We start from the raw sequence: 22,102 nt of genomic DNA, 5'->3' as shown, positions 1-22,102 counted from the left end.
TGATAATCTCACACAGTCTCTCTTGGAAAAAACAAACTGGGTTATAAATGGACACTTTTACTTTTTTTCTCCCTCTCTCTATTTTGTTTTAATAAATTGCGGAGGGCCCCCTGTCGGTCAGGGGCCCTTGCAATTGTCATAACCTTCCCCTCCCTGATGGCCGCACATCACTTTGTTTATCTCCTCTGTGGTCTACTGACTGGGAGTGGCTTTAACTCGTGGCTGGTTGTGAGGACGTCAAGTTTCCTGGAGTTAATCCCAGCAAATTGCTGACAGCAGAGGCGGAACAACTTCATGAGAATAAACACTGTTGTCGGGTAAAATTAATTTCTGTGGCTCGGTGACAACACCGGGTCAAGCGCGAACGTTTCATCTCAGTTTTCTACTCTGAACCGAGTTTTTGTTTTTTTAGTTTGTTTTTTGTGGGCGTGCTCAGTTTCGTTTCTTTCGCACAGTTTTGTCGCAGACTGTGAGTCGGGTCAGATGGCCGACCTGGACGAGTCCGGCTTTTCCCTCATGAGCCTGGAGGACGAGCTGACCTGCAGCATCTGTCTGAGCACCTTCGACTGCCCGGTCACCATCCCCTGCGGACACAACTTCTGCCAGAACTGCCTGCTGTCCTCCTGGACCGACTCCTACAGCTGCCCCCAGTGTCGCACCCACTTCGCCACCAGGCCAGAGCTGAAGAAGAACACGGTCCTCAGCACCGTGGTGGAGACCTTCCGGGTCAAGTCCGGCAAGACCGAAGAAGAAGAAGGGGAGGAGGATGAGGACGAGGAGGATGAGGACGAGGAGGATGAAGATGAGGAGGATGAAGATGCGAGGGATGACGCGGTCCGCTGTGACACCTGCATGGAGGCGGAGGCAGCCCAGACCTGTCTCACCTGCATGGCCTCCTTCTGCGAGGAGCACCTGCGGCCCCACCGGGAGAACCCCGTGTTCCGCCTCCACCAGCTGACGTTCCCCCTCGGGGACCTGGAGGAGCGGATCTGCAGCGAGCACCACAAGATGATGGAGCTCTTCTGCACCGACCACGGCCGCCTGATCTGCAGCCTCTGCCTGCAGCAGGTCCACAAGGGCTGCGGCTTCACCTCTCCGGAGGAGCAGCGGAGCAAGAAGGAGGTGAGGCAGAGCTGAGGGTCACTGAGTTTATTTGCATTTGCTGCGCGTTTCAAAATGAGACGATGCATTTTGGACCGCGCTTTAAGCACAATCATCAATAATCACACTTCACAACTTCCTTTTAACTTTCTGTTTTGCTTGGCTGTTATCTAGATTAGATTTTTTTATGTTGCCACTTCATGTTTGTTCTTTTTAAGCTCTTCCTTGTCTGGTTGTTTCTGCTGTTCATCTAACCTGTTCTTCCTCATGATTGCGAGGTCACACGGCCCTCATAAATTAATTCAGAGAGCCGTCAATAGCCGTCAGAGCACAAAACAATGTTATTATCATCAATATTAATGAAGTGTGTGGAGACGAATTAAGTATAATCATAAAAATAAATCGGGGAAAAGGCAAAGCATAAAAGTAACAAATAAATAAATAAATATAAAAAATGCTTAAGTGTCATTAAGTGATATAAGTATTGGATCCGTTTGTCACAGTCTGAGCCAGAACTTGGTGGAGAAACGTTTCTGGGTATATGTGTTTTCTGGAGGAGCTCTCCTGTTTTTCACAAATCTTAGGAGGGATTTTGACACTATCTTCTTCACAGAAACCAAGTTGTTTGGGTTTGTTTTCTTACACAGTTTTTCCTTCCACATAACTTTCTACTAGCACACATGGAAACCAACTTTTTTAGCTGTGACCTTTGGTGGTTGACTGGCTGCTGATCAGCTGTCAAGTCAACAGCCTTCCTCACGAATGTGTAGGTCAGAACATGATTAAGATGTAGTTTACCTTTCAGAAACAAATGCCTATTATTTTTGTCCATATATTAAAAAAAACACACAACTCAGTTCAAACGTTACTCCTGGCAGGCCACATGTCCTCAGCTGTGACTCAAAAGAACCTTTGGGGAGAAAAGGGAAGGACACAGAACATCTCATATGTCTGAACCTCAGCACTGTTCACTTTGAGCTGACCTTCGTTTCTCATTTCTTCCTCTGCAGTCTGAATTCAGGGACAAGTTGGACATTCTGAACTTGAAGATTGACAGGACCGACGTCATCGTGCTTCAGATGAACGAGCTGCAGGGCAAGCTCAAGGTAAGTTTTGCACCGCACATGTCGGCGTTCGCAAAGCCCAGGTGAATCAGCCTGCTCGTCTCCAGGACGCAGCGAGCAAGAGGAAGATGGCGCTGGCTGCTGTGTACCAGCAGATCGGGGAGATGTTGGCTCAGGACGAGCGCGTGGCCCAGCATGAGGTGGACTGTGAGCTGGAGGCTAGTCTGGCCAGACTTCGCGACCTCACAACAAAGTTCGTTGACAACAGCGAGAGGATGACGAAAGCCAGAGAGAAGATCGACAGTCTTTTGAGTCAGGCGGGGACGCCGGCCTTTCTGCAGGTGGGGCTAAAACACACTTCCTCTTTCAGTAGCAGTACTAAAGGCGCTTTTCCACTGGCAAGTCGCGCACTAACCGGTTAGCGTGCGGTTCGGTTTTACCCAAGGTGGTGAGCTTTTCCACTATACGCTCTGTTCCTCGTTATGGTGGGCGGGCCTTGAGCGCACTGTGGTCAACACGCAGTAACATTCAGCAATGGAGAACCTCGAGGTTCTGATGGACTCAGATAAACCCAGATATGTCCTAGAAATTCATTGCTGGCTTAAACATGATAAGTAAGACTCAGATCAGCTGATTATTTTTGCCATATATGTAGATATATATTTTTTTAATCCAAAGGAAAAATAAATTTCACATCACAAGCTAACATTACGTGTCTCTGGTGTTTCACACTGTCTGAGTAAAACTGCAGATGCGTCAGAAAGCTGACCACAGCGTCACTGTTTGTCTCTTCTTCATTGCGGCCTGTTCTTCACTGAGACGTGCAGCCAGCAGCAAAACAAATGGAAAATTTGTTTTGCCGGGGTGGACTGAGACGGAACCGGTTAGCGGCGGTCTGGTGGAAAAGCGCCTTGAGAAACGCCTCTCACTAAATCCCACAATAATAGTGATAAAATTCTTACGTTCTTCACTTGCTCCTCGCAGGCTTCATTCGAGTTGCCCCGGGTGGTTAAGTTTGACCCCCACACCCCTCGAATTAACCTGGACTCCAAAAGGGTGATGGCAACACAGAGCTTTGCTGCCACCCTGCAGGAGAACCTGATGACGCTCTTCACTCAGCCGTTTGAGGCCAGAGTACCACTGCTAAAACCAGGTAAACATGCAGGCACCCTAAAATGAGAAATGTCCCACTCGTCTTCTTAATACGAAGGTTGAATAAAGCCAGTAATGTTCGGTTACAGCCTAACGCTGGGTATGCTGCGTCTGGTGGGTTGATGTCATGCAGAAAACGGCCAAAATGAATTCTGATTACTCTTGCATAGATGCGCGTGCAAACCCTGGTGTGAAATTTGTAGTGAAATAGTATTAAAAGACAGTTTTTTTTCCGTGTTTGAAAATGGAGCCACTTTGCCTTTTTCAGGACAAGCAGAAACTTCTTTCTCTGGAGCTGCAGGAGGAGAAAACAGTCCAGCCTCGGCCCCCGAGTCTCGTATGTAATGTTCTACTAATTGTTGCCTGCAAGCGTTTTTAAAAGTGAAATCTGTGCTCATATCAGGTTCCTTGCAAAAGTATTAAGGCAATTTATGTTTTTGTGATGGGTTAACTAGTAAATCAACCCCAATTTTCTTGATTTTGGAAGATCAGCAATTTGTCAATATCTGGATGACTAAATGATCACATAAAGAAAGCTTACTTACTGCAAAGGCCTAAAAAAAAGAAAAAATCAGCCACCGTTGTGCTCTGCTGTGAGATAGAGGTGAGTGATAGACCCGCCCACCAGCTCATGTCTGTTCATGTCCCACTTTTGCCAGCTGACTTACCTTGAGGCTATATTTAATGCTTTCTCTGTGAAAGAAAATTGGTGTTGCCGCATCAGGCTTTTTAAAAATCGACGATCAGCCTGAACACTGCAATCAGTGCACCCCTGGTTTTTATACTGCAGAGTCAGACCACTTCTTTGTGCCGCTCCCAATGAAATAGATTGAATTTTAAGGCCGTAACGTGACGTAGGTTCAAGAGGCATGAATACTTTTTGCAATGATTTACATGCATCATTTAAATGCACGTAAATGATTTATTTCTCTGATATTCGCCATCTCTTTTTCAGATTCCTCAAAGCCTCCAGAGCAAAGACCTCCACCCAGCTCCCATAGTCCAGGTCGTCCACCTGTCCCGAGCTACTACCAAGCCGCCCATTTTCCTTTTTACATACAGGCAAAGCCATCATGGAGTCTGCAGCAGAATCAACCTTCTGGTTTTTCCAGGCCTGCGTTCTTCCACGAACAGAAACCACGTACGTAGCATAAAACATCACACGCAACTATTTACTCTTTGTATTAATTTGACTTAATTTTTGCTTGGCCACAAAGAGGGAAACTAATTAAGGGCAAAACCAACATCTATAGCAAATTAAATGAACAACGCATCTTAACAATGGCAGAATGGTACTGTATTCTCTTAATTTATAAGCAACAACAACAAAAAAAAACAGTTTACAGATTTCTCCAAACTTCAGCTTCTCAGAAAAGTCCCGGAGGAATGTCTAAGAAAGCAGTAGGAAAACCAGTCGGTAAACCAGTCGGTAAACCAGTCCACAAAGTGGTACCGAGTCGGGGTGGAGACGGGAAGCATCCGCCCCAAAGCAAAGGTAAAAGACGACCCAAAACCAAGCACTGCCTGGACAAGCAGCCGACCGTCTGTAGCTCTACGTTTTTACTTCTGTCCAGATGTCTTTGTTCATCACCTTATTTTCCTCTATGAAGGTTTATTCTGTTGGACTTACTAAGTACTGCTTAACGTGTAAATTATGTAATCTAGTTTGTTAGGGTTTCCAGTTGAAACCTTAACAAATGTTTTGTTTCTATTCATTACCATCTGGTTAACGCAAGGAGTTTTAACAACCCGCCAGGGGTGAAACATTTTGAAAGTACGGCTAAAAAGAAAAGGGCCGCAGGAAGAAGAGCAGCCTCTCCTCTTCATTGAGGACAGAAGGAAAGTTGAACAGATTGTTCATTCATTAACCACAAATCTCAAATACTTCTAAAAATCTTGCATCTAAATAATAATAAAAAACAAACAAAAAAAATCAGGTAACAGGACCTGCAAAGCAATTGTTAAACTTCTAATTCACGTTTATTTCTTTGAATTGGTTATATAACAGTTTTGGGTTTCTTTTTAAATTATTTATTTTGTTTTGTTTTTCTTTCCACCAGAAGCCTTTTATCAGCTATTTGCATTGTCAGGGTTGATCCAGGGAACACGTAGATCAGCTTGTTGTCTTTGGAAAGGTTTCATGTGGGGCTCATTGATCGATGGGTGGTTTGGAAAACATGTTTGATCAGAACCTTGCTTTATATTGTTGTTTTGAAGAAAAAAAATGATATACTTATATAAATAGCAACATTACATTTTTAAATAGCGATAGTGTGAAAAAATAAATAAATTAAACTATGCCACAGAAAAAGAACGGATCAGAGATTTTCAGATTGAATACATTTGGACAGTGAAATCACAGTGAACGCGTTTAAAACGTCTTTCACATGTTACTGTTTGTTTCGCCTTTCAGACAAGAAGGCTGACGGTGGCCACCAAGGCTCTCAAAGTAAGTTATTTAAATTGGTATTCTGTTTGCAGATTCGTCATGTACCAACCCGGCATCAGGCATGAGGATTTTTAGACTGTTGGTCTTTGGCAAATTTAATTGGTGTAATAGATAGGGCCCTGGAGCATCTAAGATATTTTGTCACTTTATCATAAACTTTTATGGCTTCAATTTAGTCTTCTATGTAAAAGACCAACAGGAAGTTGTCTACATTATTGGTTTGTGTATCTGAATTGAGTGAAAAACAACATATCTCACACTTTGAGCTTTCTATTTGTGTGAAATATGGGACATTTTATTACCAAACACTTCAATGGTGCGATACAAATACTTGCTATATTTTCAGATTTTAATGAGGGGGGGAAAAAATTGTAAACAACACACTTGTTCCTGAAACTTCGGATCAGTTGATTAATTTGCATTGATCTGTCACATAAAATCCTAAAAGTTTTCAGCCAGAGTTGAGTTTCTATGAAGGCTTGCTGAGTTCAGCATCCAGCTGTTTGTCAGGTGGTGACCGTGTGTCTGCAGTCAGTTGTGCTCAGGACGAAGTTCAAACATACTTTGGCCAATAAAAACAGTAGCTTCTCTCAAACCTGAATAACCACTTTTAATGTTCAGGCCTTGTAAGTTTTCCTCTTGGGCCTCTTCCAATGCAACCGACGGGCGTGTTTTAAAAACTTTCATTTCAGCAGTTTGTCTGTTCTGCTGCAGAGAGAGAGAGAGAGAGAGAGAAAAGAAAGCATTCTGCACTTTGTTTCAGAGCAAGGCAAAAAGCCACCAAGTGCACAAGGAGGACAGAAGCCTGGGGGGAAAAGACCCGACTCTGCTAAGAAAGACAAGCCGAAAGGACAGCCGCCGTCAGGGAAACCGGCCAGGCCCAACCCACATCCGAGAAAAAATAAGTAGCGGTGAGCGTCGGAGTTCATCAGCAGAACCTGAAGGGACTGATGGACCTACGCACAGTAACACTGTTGTGATTGTTATTAAATGAAACTGTTTGCTTCATGTTTTATTTGGGGTATTAAACTTAACCAGCCTTTACTCCTTATTCAAATATAACTATAGTTATAAACTCAGTTAGTCATTTATGACTTGCTAAGTAATTCTTATAATCTCATCTGACCTGAATGAAATTATAAACTTTGCATGCACCTTATCTGCGCTGTTGTGTGGCATCTGTGCGTAGATCCTGCCACCTGCTTTATAACGCGAAGCGTCGATATTTAAAAGTTAGATATCACATTTTTAACTGTATATTGAACTGTAGAAACACGAGAATATGTTCATCTGTTTAAAAAGAACACAAATGGAGGAAAAAAGGCTCATCACTGCATTAGTCACGATTTTGTATGTGAAAACATGGAATATCCAACTTCAAAGAAGAACAACACAAAAAATCTCAAAGTTTAATTTCCACTTCAGGGATTGAGGTGATGCATCCCAAACCGCTTTCCAAGCTCTATTGCCATCAGAAATGTAAATGTTAATTTATTCTTCGTCTCATCGATTGAACTGAATGAAAACACAGAAACACCTCGGCTATGTATGAAAATATTTATGGGAATGTCTTCAAATTCAAAACATCATCTCTTTACATTCATCTCAATCAAAGTTGGTTCTTGTCACATTTTGTAAACAGCCATTCTTTCATGATTGTTGGCATTAAACGCTTGTTTTCCTCTGAGCTCAGTTTCTTGGTAGTTTGTGGTAAAGTGGGATCACACAAGTCTTCCTAAAGTTGCTGATTATCATTATAGCAGATAATGATAATCAATTTTGACAGCAGAGAAGTAAGTCGATTATACAAGTATTTCAAGTCTTTTAGTCGCGTTTTTAAAGCTTAAGCTGCTTTTCTGAAATTTTAGCTTTAAAATCAATACTGTTTACAAGCCATCTTAAAGTCTCACAAATGCACAAGACTGCCCAAGCAATGACAATGTCAGTCCTGCAATAAAACACGTCAAATCAGCTTGAAAAATTAAAACTTAGAGGGAGAATCATGCGGTTTGAGCTTCATAAAAGCTGCTTCATCACAACACAAAGCTCTGCTAAACGCCTATGAAAGGTAAAGCAGGTGTCGTCCGGCAAGCCATCACCATGCCCAGTTACTGATGCTGCTCAACCTTAAAGCCTGCTGCAGCAAACCCTTAACCAGACATCCGACAGACTTCTCCTGATGTGGCTCGGAGCGCCAGGAATCCCGCCAGCACCAGGATCTCCGACAAACACGAAGTGCAACAGCCTCATCCGAGCAACACCTGGACAGATGCTGCAACTACACCTGGACAGATGCTGCAACTACACCTGGACAGATGCTGCAACTACACCTGGACAGATGCTGCAACTACACCTGGACAGATGCTGCAACTACTGAACTAAACTGGTCTGAAAAGCTCCACCTCTGAATACTCTCCTCAGCCTGCCCCCTTGTGGTGAGAACAGGTAAAACATGAGAAGCTGAAGGATTGCTTTGCACAATGGAAAATCTCATCAGCAGGTGTAATAACTTATGGCAGTAACATGGATAGGAGCTACGCTCAAGTGCAACATAAAGTATGTAAACAGTTTGAAAAGATGAGGAAATATGTTTTTGTTTTTTTTTACATGTTGGCAAAGTAGTTCCATATTGACTTGGCAGTGCTTTCATATTGACCCTCAACAAGTCAGCCATTTTCCTGCAGGGACATCTAGTGGATCTGAATATCTGAATATATATATCTGAATATATCTAGTGACTGAATATTCAGCACATGAGGAAAGCTTCTCAAACTGCTCCAAAGATGCAAACTAAAGGAGCAGTGTCGCATGATTAAACAGATGGTCACTTCCAAAGGTGAAAATTGTAACATTTCCAACTTGAGTATGTTTTATTGTGGTTTGATGTAATAGGCCAACAGAAAGAGTTAAATGGGGTTAGATGCGGGAGAGGCGGCGCCCAAACGACTGGAAGCACAGCCCCTTTATCCAGGGTTATGAATACAAATGTATTCCCAGCATTTTATACTTTCAGGAACATTTTGAAAACTCTCCCACTTCCCTTCCACTTCATAGTTATGCTGGACTTTCTGCTTGTCTATCACATTGAATCCCAATAAAACCCACTGACGTTTCTCATTGTGACTTGACAAAATGTGGAAAGCTCCAAGGTGCAAGAATACGTCTGCAAGTCACTGGATCTCGGAGGTGGCCATTATGTCATCTTCATGGGTCTTTTAGCAAACGTTCAAAGTTTCAGCAATAAACACAAGAGAGAGCTTTCTTTTGTGCTTGGTTTAGACCATTAACTGAGAGTTGATGTCATCTCTTATACGACTTTTCCTTGTATCAGCTTTTCGTGGCCTGCTGCAGGTTTGGCATGGCTTTTGGAGGGCGTGGAGGACGAGATACATTTGTCTCACGAAAAGGAGCACTTAGTTTTAAATATAGCAGAATAAATACAGCACAGTTATCTCTAGATTCTACAATCTATACGGCACGAGGGATCAGTGCAAATAAACAGAAAGCTTTCCTCAACACGTTCGCGGCCACCTGGCTGCTCCAGATAGTCAATGCCTGAGCTCTCAGCTGCAACAAATAAAGGATAAAGGACAAAGAACACAAAACGAGGATTCAAAACTGACTCAGCATATGAAGTGGAGACAAACTCAAGCAGACAGTGGACCAGTGAAGTCGGACTGTAAAACTGGAACCATAATAAGAGGCGTTTAGGGTCACGTGACGCCCGAGGCGCGTCACGCTTGCACAGCAGTCAACCACGGGGGCCTGGGCGAGTCGTGAGGGGTCGGGCTCTCCGGCTCGGAGGCGCTGGACTCGTCATCGTCATCGTCTGTCTGCTCTGCGCTGTGGTACAGCATGCAGGTCTGGGTCTTATGGGTGATGGTGATGGTGCAGGGCCCCTGAGCCCAGGGCTCCCCGTCCACCTGCATGGGCATGGTGGAGCTCTTCAGAACCAGCTGCAGGTTGAAAATCCCACAGGTTAGAATATCACACCCACCGATCCACAAGGACGTTTTAGTGCATAATACGCATCTTTCAGCAAATAATCCTGAGGAAAATATATATATATACAGTACATAATTGATCAAAAGTGTAGCTCCCAGAAAAATTATGAATATAGTAGGGGTGTACTGATTTATTGGTGTCGATTTGCTTAGTTTTGGGAGATCGGTGATCGGCAAATACTTACATGTGAAGCCGATCTTATCTATCGGTGTTTGATCCAAAAATCAAACACTGTCCAGTTCTGCTCTCCTGTGAGAAAGGCTCGACTGACAGACCGGCCCACCAGGTCATGTCTGCACGTTTGCAGCAACAATAGTCGCCCCAGCCAACTCAGTGACTTTCTTGCTGATATTTCAGACGAAACAAACTTATATCGACCCAAGTCAGAATTGGTAGGTGAAGCTTTTTAAAGATTAGAAATTGGCGACCAGCCAGAAAAGTGCAATCAGTGCACCCCTATAATATAGTTCCATAAAATAAAGAATATATTCAGAAAGGTATAAAAATTTATAATTTTTTTCTCTACATTTTGCCAATTAAATAACTAAATTGATAACTACTTTGGTTAGAAACTCGAGATTTTTTTTTGGAACTTATTTATGGAGTAAAATATTCTGGACAATAAATACAGTTTATTATTAACACTAGACAGAAAAATAAAAGTCCTTCTCTAAAAATGCTCCTAAATGCAACAGACAGGCCTGATAATGCTGTCATTCAGATGTGTGAGGGTGTGTGTAGGGGGAAGAGGGGCATGCTCTCACCCTGACAGTGTGTGCCTGTCCCAGTCGCACAGGGTTGGCCAACTTGACCTGGATCTGAGCGCAGTGGAAAGAACCGAACACTCCCACCACCTCCAGCAGCCCGTCGTCCAGCCTGCGGGATCGGGGCATCCGTCACATGAGCCCCCCTCAAAAATTTGCGTTCTTCTCCTTACATTTTCACGCCTAAGCGGGTCTCACCGAGTCGGGGGGCAGGGTTCGTCTCCCATCCCCTCCCAGAGCCGGCAGCCTCCTCCCCAGTAGCCGATGTTGCAAACGATGATGCCCTCCAGGCTGGGCAGCGCCACCCGCTCCCCATCCAGCTCCAGCTGTGGTGGCAAACGCCATCAACAAATAAAGTCACAAAAACGATGGCTCCATAATTAACACTTTGGTTCCGTCTTTGCTTGATAATGATACCAAATTATTTAAGCGTTTACTTTCAAACGACAATCTTCACCATTTCAGGTGAGAGAGTTCAACATCTTCTGTAACCTGTGCCATAATGTGGAAATGAATTCATATTTAAGTCAGAGATGATTCATCGATGGATCAATCCTCAGCGTTTTGGTTTATTTCTTATGAAGCAGTGGTTGATTACAGATTACAGCTGCAGGAGGGTTAGTTTAAACACATTCAAAAAAATTATTTTTTTGAATGCAAGCGACACACGATGTCCAAAAGGCATTATGAGACTCCTTAAATTTGCATAATTATGCTGCTATCATATTTGTAGAGGTCCAAGATTTCCAAAGAGAATTGAACGATTTTGGAGTTGTTCTAGGAATTGGCAAAGTTTAGATCGGTTGATTTCCTGACACGATTATGGCTTTTCATAGTTCCTAAATTTTCAATCAGGTTGAGGTTGAAGCCAACCAAATCATTGCAGTTGTTGAAACTGAACCGCAGTGGAGTCTTTCCAGTTAAAAGGCGCTCCACAGCCTTTCACTGCACTTAGAAAAGCTTTAGTTGAATATGGGCATTACATTTGGATGCAATGTGGATTGTTTTTAAAGATTCAGACCCAAAGATCGTTTTTAAAAATTATTTATGTTCGTTCTATAAAATTCCTCCTTTAAAATACTGTGGCTTAAATAAATCCGAAAAGTTTAACATTCATACCCAGGAACAGCAGCTGTAGTTCAGTGAGGCTGACTGAGGTGGTTGTTTGATGGGTTGCAGGGTTGTGTGATGGCATTTGCTCCCTTTAGATAAAATCTATTTTGTTAGTTTCACTACTTTAGATTTTCATAAGCTGCAAATCACAGACAATGTCCTTTATCCATTTCGCATTTTATTACAACTCTACCATAAAAATGGACCCTTTAACTCATCTAACTGCATGCATTTGTAAATTTACTTACAGGCTTAGTTTCACTTTAAATAAAAGAAGATGACAGTAGCCTGGCTCAGCTGAAGCTCACTGCTTTTTTGCTTCACTAGGTGAGATTATATTGTGCTCCTTTCAGCAGCTTTATTGTGTCAAATAAAAAACACATCAGGGCCAATCTACAATGACAGAGCTTACCATACCTCAATCCTTTTATCCAGATCTTTGCATTCCTGCACTAAACAATCTTTGGTGCCATACAGGAAGTACACGGCCTGAGGGAGGACAAATAAAAGCAAAGCCACCAAATTTACAACCAGCAGCTGTGTATTCATATGAAAATACGTGTGGTCAAGTTTGAACGGGATTTGCGTGTTCAAACGAGTCGCTGGGACCTTGTTTATGATGCGGCTGGAGAAGAATGAGGGCGTTTTCTCACGATGGGCGTGGAAGTTGAGCGCCATCAGAGCATCCGGCCCCACAGAGAAGTAGTTGTTCATGGACAGAACCTGGAGGGGGGGAGAAGATCAGCGGGTCAGCTTTGACTTGTAAACATGTTTGCACGGAAATACAAAGCCGTGTGTTTGAAAAACGTAACAATATATCACCTTTGGCTTCCGAAAGTAGACCCCCTTTGACGCTACTTGGACCTTCCATCTGAAAATTGCCATTGTGCAGATCAGCAGCATTGAAACGACCAGGAAGAGCATCCGCATTCACATTCAAACTGTTCAACTGAACTATTTTAATTTTTAAAAAAAACTAAAAATATGCAGTTCTGAACCCCTACCTGTCCATTTTGACCACCTCTGCGTCCAGAACGTTACGGAGAACCTGCTCCACTGGGATCTCCCCAGCGTACCCGGCGCCCCAGCCTAGAGTGTTGGAAAGGTCATTTCCTGTCCCTAGAGGAAGGATGGTCACCCTGGGGATAAACTGATCTTGGTCCTGAAAGAAAAGCAGCATAATAAAAAATATAAAATTTTTTTTAAAAAAAGTTGACATATGCTGCTTTGAAAAAAAAAAAGCTCAATTTGTAAAATTTTAACCATAAACATTTTGGTTTTATTTAGATTTCATATGATAGATCATCACAAAATAGCGCATTACCGTGGTTTTCCCTTTTTATTTTTTTTTTTAATTGTACCTTTCTCGTTCATTTTTCTTCCAAAAACCAGACTCCTTATTTGGGGAACGGGGAGGGGATTTCTGAAAAGCTCCAGACTTCATCAAAGCTGAACAAAATCATCATACCTTGAGTTTCATTGCATCTATTGCATCCAGGACCCAGCCCACAGTGCCGTCACCTCCACACACCAACACCCGGACTCTGCCTGGGGGCAGCAGGGTGCACAGCTGGAGGGCTTTGGAAGGAGTCAGCTCGGAAAGGTCAAACACCTGGAAAAGGACGGAGCCGCTCTGATCAAATCTGAGGCTGACACACCTGAAGTCGGCCTGACACGACAAAAATTTTTGCTACACAATAAATTGTCCCATTGCGACAAAAGTTAATGCTTTTCACAGACAATTTTTAAGTAATATATTGATAATGGCTTAATAAAGAATGTTTTGCTCTCTCAAAAAACACAATTAACTTTAAAACTTTGTAAAGAACACTTTAGACTAGAACTGGAATCAAAAACAATTCATAAACCAGAAATAAAGAAATGAAAAAATGCTTCAAACTGAAGCCATGAATAAAATGGATTCTAAAGTCTGTAAACAAAAATATCAATAATCAGAATGGAAAATACCGAGCTCATTTTAATTTATCATGCAATTAACTGATTAAATGGCTCAACCTGGAGGAAGGCAGAAGCTGACCTGCACAGGGTTGAGGAGCGTTCGAAACTCTCCCAGCAGAGCCTCCCCCATGTTGTTGCCGCTCCGTGTGTTGGCCAACACCAACACAGGTGTCCAGCTTCTGCCACAGGAAGCGCCCAGCTGCAGGAAAAACAAACAAAAAGAAAACAGCCATGAAACCTTCTAGGTAAAGGAAGCGACTCGGGCGATCCACGTCAGATTCGTGGCACCTTGGTGAACTCGTCGGGGTGCCGGCGGCGCAGCTTGTTGACACGGTAGAGGTAGTGAGGAGGGATGATGAGGCTGTGGAACTCGCCCAGGTCACACGTTTCTGCGTCCGCTAAGCTGCCCATGCAGTCGTCGTGGACTGTGGTCTGACACCAGACGCACCTGGAAAGGAGGCGCAGAGGGAGACGCACCATGACGGTTTGGAGTCAAACCACGGATGGGGAATTGAGAAGAGCAACGGCAAGCCTGCGCACGTTTGAAAACTGCAGTTCATCAGACGGGCAGGAAGAGAGAGCGGTTTCCACTCAACCCGATTCTGACCTCAGACTTACCTCTTTAAATTACCAACTTTTTTATATTTCATTTTATTTCTGCACAACCTAATCTTGTTGTTTAAATTCTTCCAAATGCGTTATGCATTCTTTTTCTAACATGCCTTCTGATTTGTAAGGTAAGCATACGCTGAGCTAGAAATAAGGTGGAACGTCTTTCCAGTGAAACCGTGTTTGTTCTCCGGCTGTCAGACGAGTTCTGTCAACATCCCAGGAGTAGATGAAAACCAGACGTCAGAGAAGCTCGAAAGCATAAACAGTGAAGCTTCACATGCAGCATTGGTGAAAAGTCATGAACATTAAAATTTAGAAATATCTCTGCTCATCACCCGGTAAAACCAAGGATATATTGGTTATGTATTAATAGGAAAGACTAAAAAGACAACAAATGTCTTCAGGAAACATTTTGGTGTTATAGGATGTCTATCATTAATAATCTTGTTTTTGCTTCATTTTTATTGAAGGTTTAATGTGAGACCACGACATTCCAATTTGTTTGAGAAGTAGAATTTAAATCACATTTTCAAAAAATAAAAAATGTAGAAAATTCCTAAACATGTAACTTTTTGGAGTAGCTTTGCTGGGATCGATTTTTACCGTACTAGTATCGATTTGACACCTATGAATGGTTATCGATATTTTGGATCATCTGCTGATCTTAATGGACTGAAAGATTAATGTAAATTAATGCACACGTGTGACTATTTTTTATGTGCGTATATAACTAACGTTTCACTCATTATCTGTATGTTTCATCTAAAACCATGAAAGGCTGGTGCTTCATGAGGTCACGGTGATGTGTTCAATCTACTTGTTTGGTCATCATTTCTGGTACCTGAGGTCGCAGAGCTTCGGCTGAGTCCCACACTGCTGCTTGCAGACAGCACAGTAACTGGCCAGCGGCACGTTGCCGCGGACCCAGCGGTGCTCCGTGGATCCGTCAGGGCGAGACGGGGCCACTATCTCTTTGCACGGGAGGCTCCTGTCGGCCCGGCGCAGGCACTGCTCGTCTGCGCACACGCCGCAGCAGTCGCAGAAAGCCCCGTGCAGGATGTGCTGCGAGCAGACGCAGCAGTAGGTGGGCTTGTTGAACAGGTCCGTGTAGTGCCAGCCGTGTTTGCTCTTCCTGAAGAACTCCTTCATGTGGGTCTTCCTCTTGGAGCGCCGCGCGCTGCACCACAGCGTCAGGATGACCGGGACGATGACGGCCAGAGAGGTCCAGAACAGCAGCGTCCACTCCTCCCGGGAGCCGCAGTCCTCCCTCGCCTCGCCCCCTTGCTGGCACATCGCGGCCGCGGTCCGCACACGAGCGACGGGCTTTCAAGGCGCGCAGACGGGGGGAGAGAAGCGCAGAGACCCCGCCGAGCTCATGTTCACTGGCATCAACAGGATGCTGCTCTGTAGTTTGAAGATGAAAACTACAAACAGGAAGAGGACGGCATCACGTCAAGACACGAAGCTATGACGCTGACGTAACTCCTGCAAAGAGTCTTTACACGCGAAGATGGTTCACCCGTACGAATTCAATTCAGTTACAAGAAATGGCAAAGTTACGTTTCCTGTCAGTATTATTGACATAATTATTGATTATTAGTAAACTCTTAAAAGCCATTTTTAAACCTTACTTTTGGTGTTTGCTTAATAATGTTTATAAATAAATATATATATCCTAAATTTTCATAATTCAGCTTGAAAAATAATGGGGAAATATTTTAAATATATATGTTTATATTTTTGAACAATTGGTATGTCTTTTTTATTATTATTATTTCCAAGATATTGACCAGAATAAAAATATTCCAGGTGACGCAATGAAACAAAATAATGAAAACCTGGTTAAAACACAATTCGAGCGAGCACTGACGTCATCACAGACCTCGTCCCATAAATTATCATTGGGGCGCTTGCCTGAGGTCAAGCTTGCGCATGCGCCGTGTTGAGCTCACAGTGACACATTCACACAATGAGAGGACAACATCTGCGGTCTCCTGCTTCCGCAGAATTAATCACGGGTATTAAACTACCAAACGCTTCTGGAAACAACGATGAGGGAGAAAACCGCGAGATGTGGAAACGATCGCGATGACACAAGAAGACGTTTTCCGGAGTGCTCGTTCATTCTCGTTTGACACACACAACAAAACTACTCGCATAGAAATGTTTTAAATCTTAACAAACGTTTCACTTTTGTTTATAATCCCAGTTTTAATGAGCTATGAAGGTAGTATTTCTCCTCAGATGGTGTTTCATATAAATCATTTCATGAATCAAATACATTCTCAGAAAAAACGCATCAAGTGTGTGTGTGTGGGAGGGGGGGGGTGTGGGTGTGGGTGTGTGTGTGTATGTATGTGTTAGCACTGCCATCTAGTGGACACTCCTCCACACTGTTGCAATTCGTCACTCCCCTAATAAAATGACGTTTTTCTGTTTTTTTTTTTCTCACTTTCAATATTTTTATTAAATCAGTGTGTTATATTGTTCACTTGACTTACTGAAATTTGTATAAATTATGTTTTTACTAACCCAATCCTCTATTTCACTGAGCAAAAGACTTGTACCACAACTTATTTCTTTGCGGTTTTGCTCCTAATAAGTCAGAGTTGTGCTTAAGGTCTTGACAGCAGGTTTTTTTTTTTTGGTTCACTTTAATTCAGTACCTAAACTTGGCCATGCTGTCCTATTTGTGCTACAAAAAATGTTGATGAAAAAATAAATATTTGTTAAAAAAAAAAAAAAAAAGATGCACTAAGCATCATATGTAGGAGACGAGCAGGACAATGGACTTTATCGGGTCAAATTTGCCTGCTCTGAGTTGGACCCTCTTTTGCAGACAGAGCTGCCTTATTCCTTAGTTTGGTAAGGTATTGGAATTGTGCCACATACGTTTGGATCCAGATTGATTAAAAAGTTATGCAATGCTTTTGGATTTCGGTATACATGCATAATCTTCACTAAGTCCTATTTTATTCTCATTCTAAAGCATCATTATCGTTTCAGCAAGTCGTCTTTGCCTCTTTCAACAGATGAGCCTAATAAAGTGACTACAGACTGTTATTGACAGAGCCCTGAGTTGATAAAGGTCACAGTGACAAACAAGGAGTGGATTTATATGTCACTGATATAATTTAAATTTAGGGTAGAGGTACAGATCTGTTAACATTTTTTTAAAAATTAGGAATATTTCTCAAAACCTATATAGCCTGCTTGTGTGGAATTAAATACAGTTGAAACAAGAAATGTATGTTCACCGAATAAAAAGGCAAATTTGTGGGCGAGGAGAAGGGGGAGGAAGACAGGGAGGAGAAATTTCCCCCCTCCACACCTTCTGAGCTGCAGTGTGGAGCTAAGAGCCGAGAAGACTCAGGCAGGAAAGATGAAGGAGCTGGTGGTGTTTCTGCTTTGCCTCGTCCTGCTGGCCACTGAAACAGGTAGGACTGCATCTCTGAATAAAGCTGAAGGTATAATCAGATCAAAGTCACAGAGAAAAGCAGATAGATATTAGCACTATTTAATATACTTATTGTGTATCTTAACTGTATTTTTTTCCCCAGCAACTGGGAAACAGATTGTGAAGAAAAAAGGTTGTTTTTTTTGTTTTTTTTTACAAGACTGTTTATTTTTGAAGACAGATGGAATTAGTAACAACATATTTTTTATTTTTGCTTAAATAAACAAGGCTACTGTTTATTTTTGAGGACAGATGGAATTAGTAACATATTTTTTATTTTTGCTCAAATAAACAAGGCTAGTTACTTTATTATCCAAAGCATGTTTTTTTTTCCTTTCTCAAAAATCACTAAGACTCCTGGATTTCAGATTGTGTGTGTTTTTTTGTATTGCCCATATTTATGGACGAGAAAATTGCCACGTATTGCTGTGAGGCCCCAGCTGCAGCAGAACCTGCACCAGACGGGGCCCCGATGTTGACAGAAGTATAGGTGCCGTTCCCCTGCAGCTCGCTCATGCGCCAGAAGAAGACAGAGCCTCCCTGACCGACTGCGTGCTGGGGTCACGTGCTGCTGGGAGTCCCTCTCCAGGGAGTGTGAAGGATGAATGAGCACTTTGTTACCTACCCGGCCTCCAAACACAGCCCTGGGTTAAGAAAGAGAGAGAGAGAGAGAGAGAGAGAGAAAGAGAGGGGACAGAGAGTCCTCATTCTGCAGAGACCAGTGTTTACAGGAGCAGCTCCCCTGGGATTGGCTGTGGGGGTAAAAAAAAAAAAAAAAAGCAAAAAACAGCCTCACATCAGCGCTAGAGCTAAATAGCTCTCTCTTTCAGCTGCCCTGGTTGAGAAAGGATGTTGTTCTGATTGGCCAATACCCAGCTGTGACAAAAACAGCTGCCATGTTTATGGAAAGACAAACAAAAACAGGCTGAGGTTAAACTGCGAGCTGGTAATACCAGGAGGAAGCACTCTGACTCACATCCACACAGCCAGGAGCCGAAAACTGCTGTCCTGTTTGGAAACTGCTTCAGCCAGAGCCAGAGAGTGGGTGGAGGGGGGGTAGAGTGATGGGGGGTGGTGAGTGTATCACAAGACAATGAACTGTGCAGACAAACTGTTTGTTTCCTCCTCAGTTGCCAATCCTGTCATCAGGGAGAAGTTTGCCAAGCAGCTTCTTCGCAGCAAGAGGCAGGACTGGCCGGTGAAGGCCGGCCACCCCGACGAACCAATGAGGGTAAGATGAGAAACAAGAAAAAGCCAATCATAAAATATCTCACATTACAGAATACATTTCACTGTCTAACATTTCTTTATAGCTCAGGCGTTATTTTACTGAGTGGATCAGATCATTCAAAACTTGTAAATCATTATGGGCTATGTTGTTTATGTGATACTGAGGTGGGTCAGTTTCTTGTATTTTGTTCTTCAAAATGGGAAAGACAAGTGAGCATGATGTCCAGATGAGTGGGTCAGATGAATTATATAGCAATTTCAAACAACTGGAGTCGGATGAGGCACCAGGTAGAGTGAGGAGGACGGCAAGGGAGAGAAAAGAAAAAGCTTCAAAGCTACTGGGAACTTCAGAACTGCGGATGGTGGGAAAGAAAAAGCTGTTCAGCTGCGAGGTTGTGTTTGCAGAATAAATCGCTGAGGACCAAAATGTTGCCATCAGACTAAACGAAGAGAAGGAAGCACGAAAGAAGACCCAGCACTGTGGAGTATCCAGAGAGAAGTGGGGAAATTAAGAATACTGAAAGATCCCTCTCTCAGAATGTCCCAAAATTGTTGTAGAAGAAAACTAAGCGTTATCCCATTTGCAAAACAGGTTTTATTGACATGTTGTCATTATAAAACCCCTCAAATCCCAACTGAATAAACATGCTCAACTTACAGGATGGATTCTCTATGATTTCCACTGTAGAAATTTGCTTTCTGATCTTTTTTTCCTCACATTTCATGAAGCCGGTAACTGTAGAAAGTGCTGTGGGGAAAGCCATCTTTTCCCCAAATGCATGAACCGTTTATTAAGTCTTAATTTAACTAAATTACAGTGAACCTTAGTTTAATACTTAGAATTTTTTTTTTGTACGACTAATAACATGGGTGATGTGGCTCATTGCCCAGGGCGGCACAGCCTGTGTGGGTGGTCCAAGCTTATTGATTTTTGCACATCCAGTGAAAGTGGAATGTGTTTTTTTCCCTCCAGTGTTGTGCGCAGTGTAAACACTGTCACAAAACACACCATTCACGGAGAAAGGCTAATTACACTCAAAATAGTGTCAGACTGGAAGTCTCTGAAATTAACATTGAACAAATAAATACCTCTTTGTGTGCATGATTACGAAGTTGTGTTTTACAGAACTGGCTTTCTCGAGGGAGTTTCTTCTACATTTATTTGTCTGTGCGGGAGCAGGAGGCAAAAAGGCGTCCAGGGAGTAATTCAAGGAAGAAGTCCCACTGGCCCTGCTATTAATAATAATAATAATAATAAGAATAAGAATAAGAATAAGAATAAGAATAAGAATAATAAATGCATAACATGGAGTCTTCAAATGTAATGCAATATGTGTATTTGCAGTAAACCGCATCAGAACGAGAAACAGTGTTTGGTGCGTTGAGTTGCTGTGAGCTGTGAAAGTGAATCCCAGTATTTGTTTGTTTGCTCGGAAACTTTAAATTACGGCCATGTTTGTTTCTGGAAGCAGTGAAACGTCCGTTTGAGTTTGACGCGTCCACTTGACGTCTTTCTTCCCCATCCCGTCACTGGATGCCAGTTTGAGATCAGACCTCATTCACTTATGGGAAAGTTAGTTTTTTTTTTTGTTTGTTTGGTTTTTTTCCCCCGTATCTGCAGCAGTTTACTTTCATCGTTTAGTACTTTTACACTGTTTAGTATTTTTACAAACCTATAATAATAATAATAATAATAATAATAATAATAATAATAATAATAATAATAATAATAATAATAATAATAATAAAAACTCTCATGCTTTCCTGCACTGAATCTCTCTGCCTCCTGTTGAAACTTCAGTGCAGCATCGTCTCCTCCAGGTGACTCTGCCTCTCTCCCGCAGGAGCATCTGCTCCGCATGCAGGCGCTGGACCAGCGGGCCCAGGAGACCAACATGGAGTACTGGCTGAACCCGCACTGCCCCCCGCGCTGCGACCGCAACTACGGACAGCCGGTCTGAGCGCCAAGGTCTCCTCCAGTCTTCCTCACGTCCAGTTCTTCGGATCCGATCCGCGCGCTGCTTAAACTGATAAAAGTCAAAGGCTTTATTGCATCGTTTGCAGGCCTATTGAAACGTTTCAGTCCTCGCGAGGCCACAGCAGAGCTTGCAGTCAAATGATCCTCTTCTTCGTGGACTTCGTTGTATACAAAGAAAACTTGTCCCTAGCTTTCTTCAGTGACGTTTTTTTGTTTTGTTTTTTGTTTGTTTGTTCAATCTGTAGTTGCGTTTAAGGCTCAGCTCAGTTCAGATGAACCTTTCTCGGGTCCAGTTTGGAAACAAAGTCCCGTGTGACGTGCCGTTTATTAAACCTAGTTAAAAAAAATAAAAATAAAAAAAAACGACACACACGTAAAAAAAAACGACACACACGTCACATCGCGTCGCGAATCCGTCTGCTCGTTTTCGCGTTGATCAAACACGATCCTGTATTAATTTTTTTGTTCTGTTGTTTTTTTTTCTCCCCTCCTCTCTGCTTGCAGAAAAACGACCAGGAACGACGCGATCACGAACTTCACGAAGGGATGTTTAAAAAAAAAAAGAAGAAAAAATGAGAGAAATAAACTTTTCTTCCTGTTATCGTCCTTCAAACTCCACATGAAGACAAACTAACACAAAAATGTTTTCTGGTGTATCAGAGTGTAGTTCACGTATTTTCCTAGTTGTAGAATATTTTTTTCTTCTTCTGAGTAACAGCAAAATAAAATAAAAATAAAACAACTAATAAATACCCGTGTTCAAACCCCTTTAGTACTATTATGTATACATCATGCTTACAAATCAAACCACATACTTTTTTATGAATAGACAGCGTGGAGTAAAGCGGCATGAAATAAGGCATGCATGCGCTGCACACAGTCTGAGATGCAGCAGAAACGTTTTGTGAAAACACTTTAATGCCCCATTGAAGAAAATACACAGCAGCAGGTAACTTTAAGTGATGCGGGTTCAATTCGGTTTTCGGTTTAAGAAGCCTAAAAATAAAGCTCCACCTTCTGTCGCTGGTTTGATTAAATCTAACCTGGACTAAACTGCTTCAGGAAAGCGATAAGAATTTATTAAGACATTTGTGACCATTTCAATTTCAGGGGACTTGTGAGCCTTCAGGCCTCGGCACCTCTACATTTATTTGTTTGGTAGGAGAAGAAAAAAAAAATCCCCAAACAATCCATAATCCTGATAGATTATGGATTGGG

The 22,102-nt window shown here is 42.5% G+C and overlaps 3 protein-coding genes across 4 annotated transcripts; 2 read left to right on the top strand and 1 right to left on the bottom strand.

Moving 5' to 3' along the window:
• The first annotated feature begins 215 nt into the window (after positions 1 to 215).
• On the top strand, positions 216 to 7,453 carry LOC129366796 (E3 ubiquitin/ISG15 ligase TRIM25-like). Of its 2 annotated transcripts, XM_055040834.1 has the most exons (9): positions 216 to 1,122; positions 2,112 to 2,207; positions 2,273 to 2,506; positions 3,150 to 3,318; positions 3,586 to 3,654; positions 4,273 to 4,458; positions 4,681 to 4,812; positions 5,731 to 5,766; positions 6,530 to 7,453. In XM_055040834.1, exons 1-9 carry the CDS (start codon positions 484 to 486, stop codon positions 6,673 to 6,675), a joined length of 1,707 nt encoding a protein of 568 aa, XP_054896809.1. In that variant the 5' UTR covers positions 216 to 483; the 3' UTR covers positions 6,676 to 7,453. The 2 variants fall into 2 exon arrangements, with proteins under 2 accessions (XP_054896809.1, XP_054896810.1); XM_055040835.1 differs by lacking the exon at positions 4,681 to 4,812 and having other exon boundaries at positions 217 to 1,122.
• dgke (diacylglycerol kinase, epsilon) lies at positions 7,310 to 15,635 on the bottom strand. Its single transcript, XM_055040833.1, has 11 exons — positions 15,061 to 15,635; positions 13,896 to 14,055; positions 13,687 to 13,806; positions 13,117 to 13,260; positions 12,653 to 12,810; positions 12,471 to 12,519; positions 12,258 to 12,371; positions 12,066 to 12,137; positions 10,734 to 10,861; positions 10,536 to 10,647; positions 7,310 to 9,722 (listed from the first exon to the last, which is right to left on the bottom strand). Exons 1-11 carry the CDS (start codon positions 15,510 to 15,512, stop codon positions 9,501 to 9,503), a joined length of 1,731 nt encoding a protein of 576 aa, XP_054896808.1. The 5' UTR covers positions 15,513 to 15,635; the 3' UTR covers positions 7,310 to 9,500.
• A 1,931-nt stretch (positions 15,636 to 17,566) lies between these two features.
• Positions 17,567 to 20,875, top strand: cunh17orf67 (chromosome unknown C17orf67 homolog). The gene is made up of 3 exons (XM_055041672.1): positions 17,567 to 17,656; positions 18,807 to 18,907; positions 20,751 to 20,875. The coding sequence occupies exons 1-3, from the start codon at positions 17,602 to 17,604 to the stop codon at positions 20,865 to 20,867; spliced, it is 273 nt and encodes a 90-aa protein (XP_054897647.1). The 5' UTR covers positions 17,567 to 17,601; the 3' UTR covers positions 20,868 to 20,875.
• Positions 20,876 to 22,102: the final 1,227 nt, after the last annotated feature.

Source organism: Poeciliopsis prolifica, unplaced genomic scaffold (genome assembly GCF_027474105.1).
Source record: "Poeciliopsis prolifica strain line A6 unplaced genomic scaffold, Auburn_PproV2 SCAFFOLD016, whole genome shotgun sequence".
Taxonomy (NCBI): domain Eukaryota; kingdom Metazoa; phylum Chordata; class Actinopteri; order Cyprinodontiformes; family Poeciliidae; genus Poeciliopsis; species Poeciliopsis prolifica.
The sequence above is the reverse complement of the archived record's forward strand: the minus strand, read 5'-3'. Positions and strand labels throughout refer to the sequence as shown.

Excerpts from the sequence above, each read along its gene's own strand:
- dgke (XM_055040833.1), bottom strand. The coding sequence starts at position 15,512 with ATGTGCCAGCAAGGGGGCGAGGCGAGGGAGGACTGCGGCTCCCGGGAG. Across the intron at positions 14,056-15,060 it reads CCGAAGCTCTGCGACCTCAG|GTGCGTCTGGTGTCAGACCA; the intron begins GTACCAGAAATG and ends CCTCCTTTCCAG. Across the intron at positions 10,648-10,733 it reads GAACCCTGCCCCCCGACTCG|GCTGGACGACGGGCTGCTGG; the intron begins GTGAGACCCGCT and ends CCGATCCCGCAG.
- LOC129366796 (XM_055040834.1), top strand. The coding sequence starts at position 484 with ATGGCCGACCTGGACGAGTCCGGCTTTTCCCTCATGAGCCTGGAGGAC. Across the intron at positions 2,507-3,149 it reads GGACGCCGGCCTTTCTGCAG|GCTTCATTCGAGTTGCCCCG; the intron begins GTGGGGCTAAAA and ends TGCTCCTCGCAG. Across the intron at positions 3,319-3,585 it reads AGTACCACTGCTAAAACCAG|GACAAGCAGAAACTTCTTTC; the intron begins GTAAACATGCAG and ends TGCCTTTTTCAG.
- cunh17orf67 (XM_055041672.1), top strand. The coding sequence starts at position 17,602 with ATGAAGGAGCTGGTGGTGTTTCTGCTTTGCCTCGTCCTGCTGGCCACT. Across the intron at positions 17,657-18,806 it reads CCTGCTGGCCACTGAAACAG|TTGCCAATCCTGTCATCAGG; the intron begins GTAGGACTGCAT and ends TTTCCTCCTCAG. Across the intron at positions 18,908-20,750 it reads ACCCCGACGAACCAATGAGG|GAGCATCTGCTCCGCATGCA; the intron begins GTAAGATGAGAA and ends TCTCTCCCGCAG.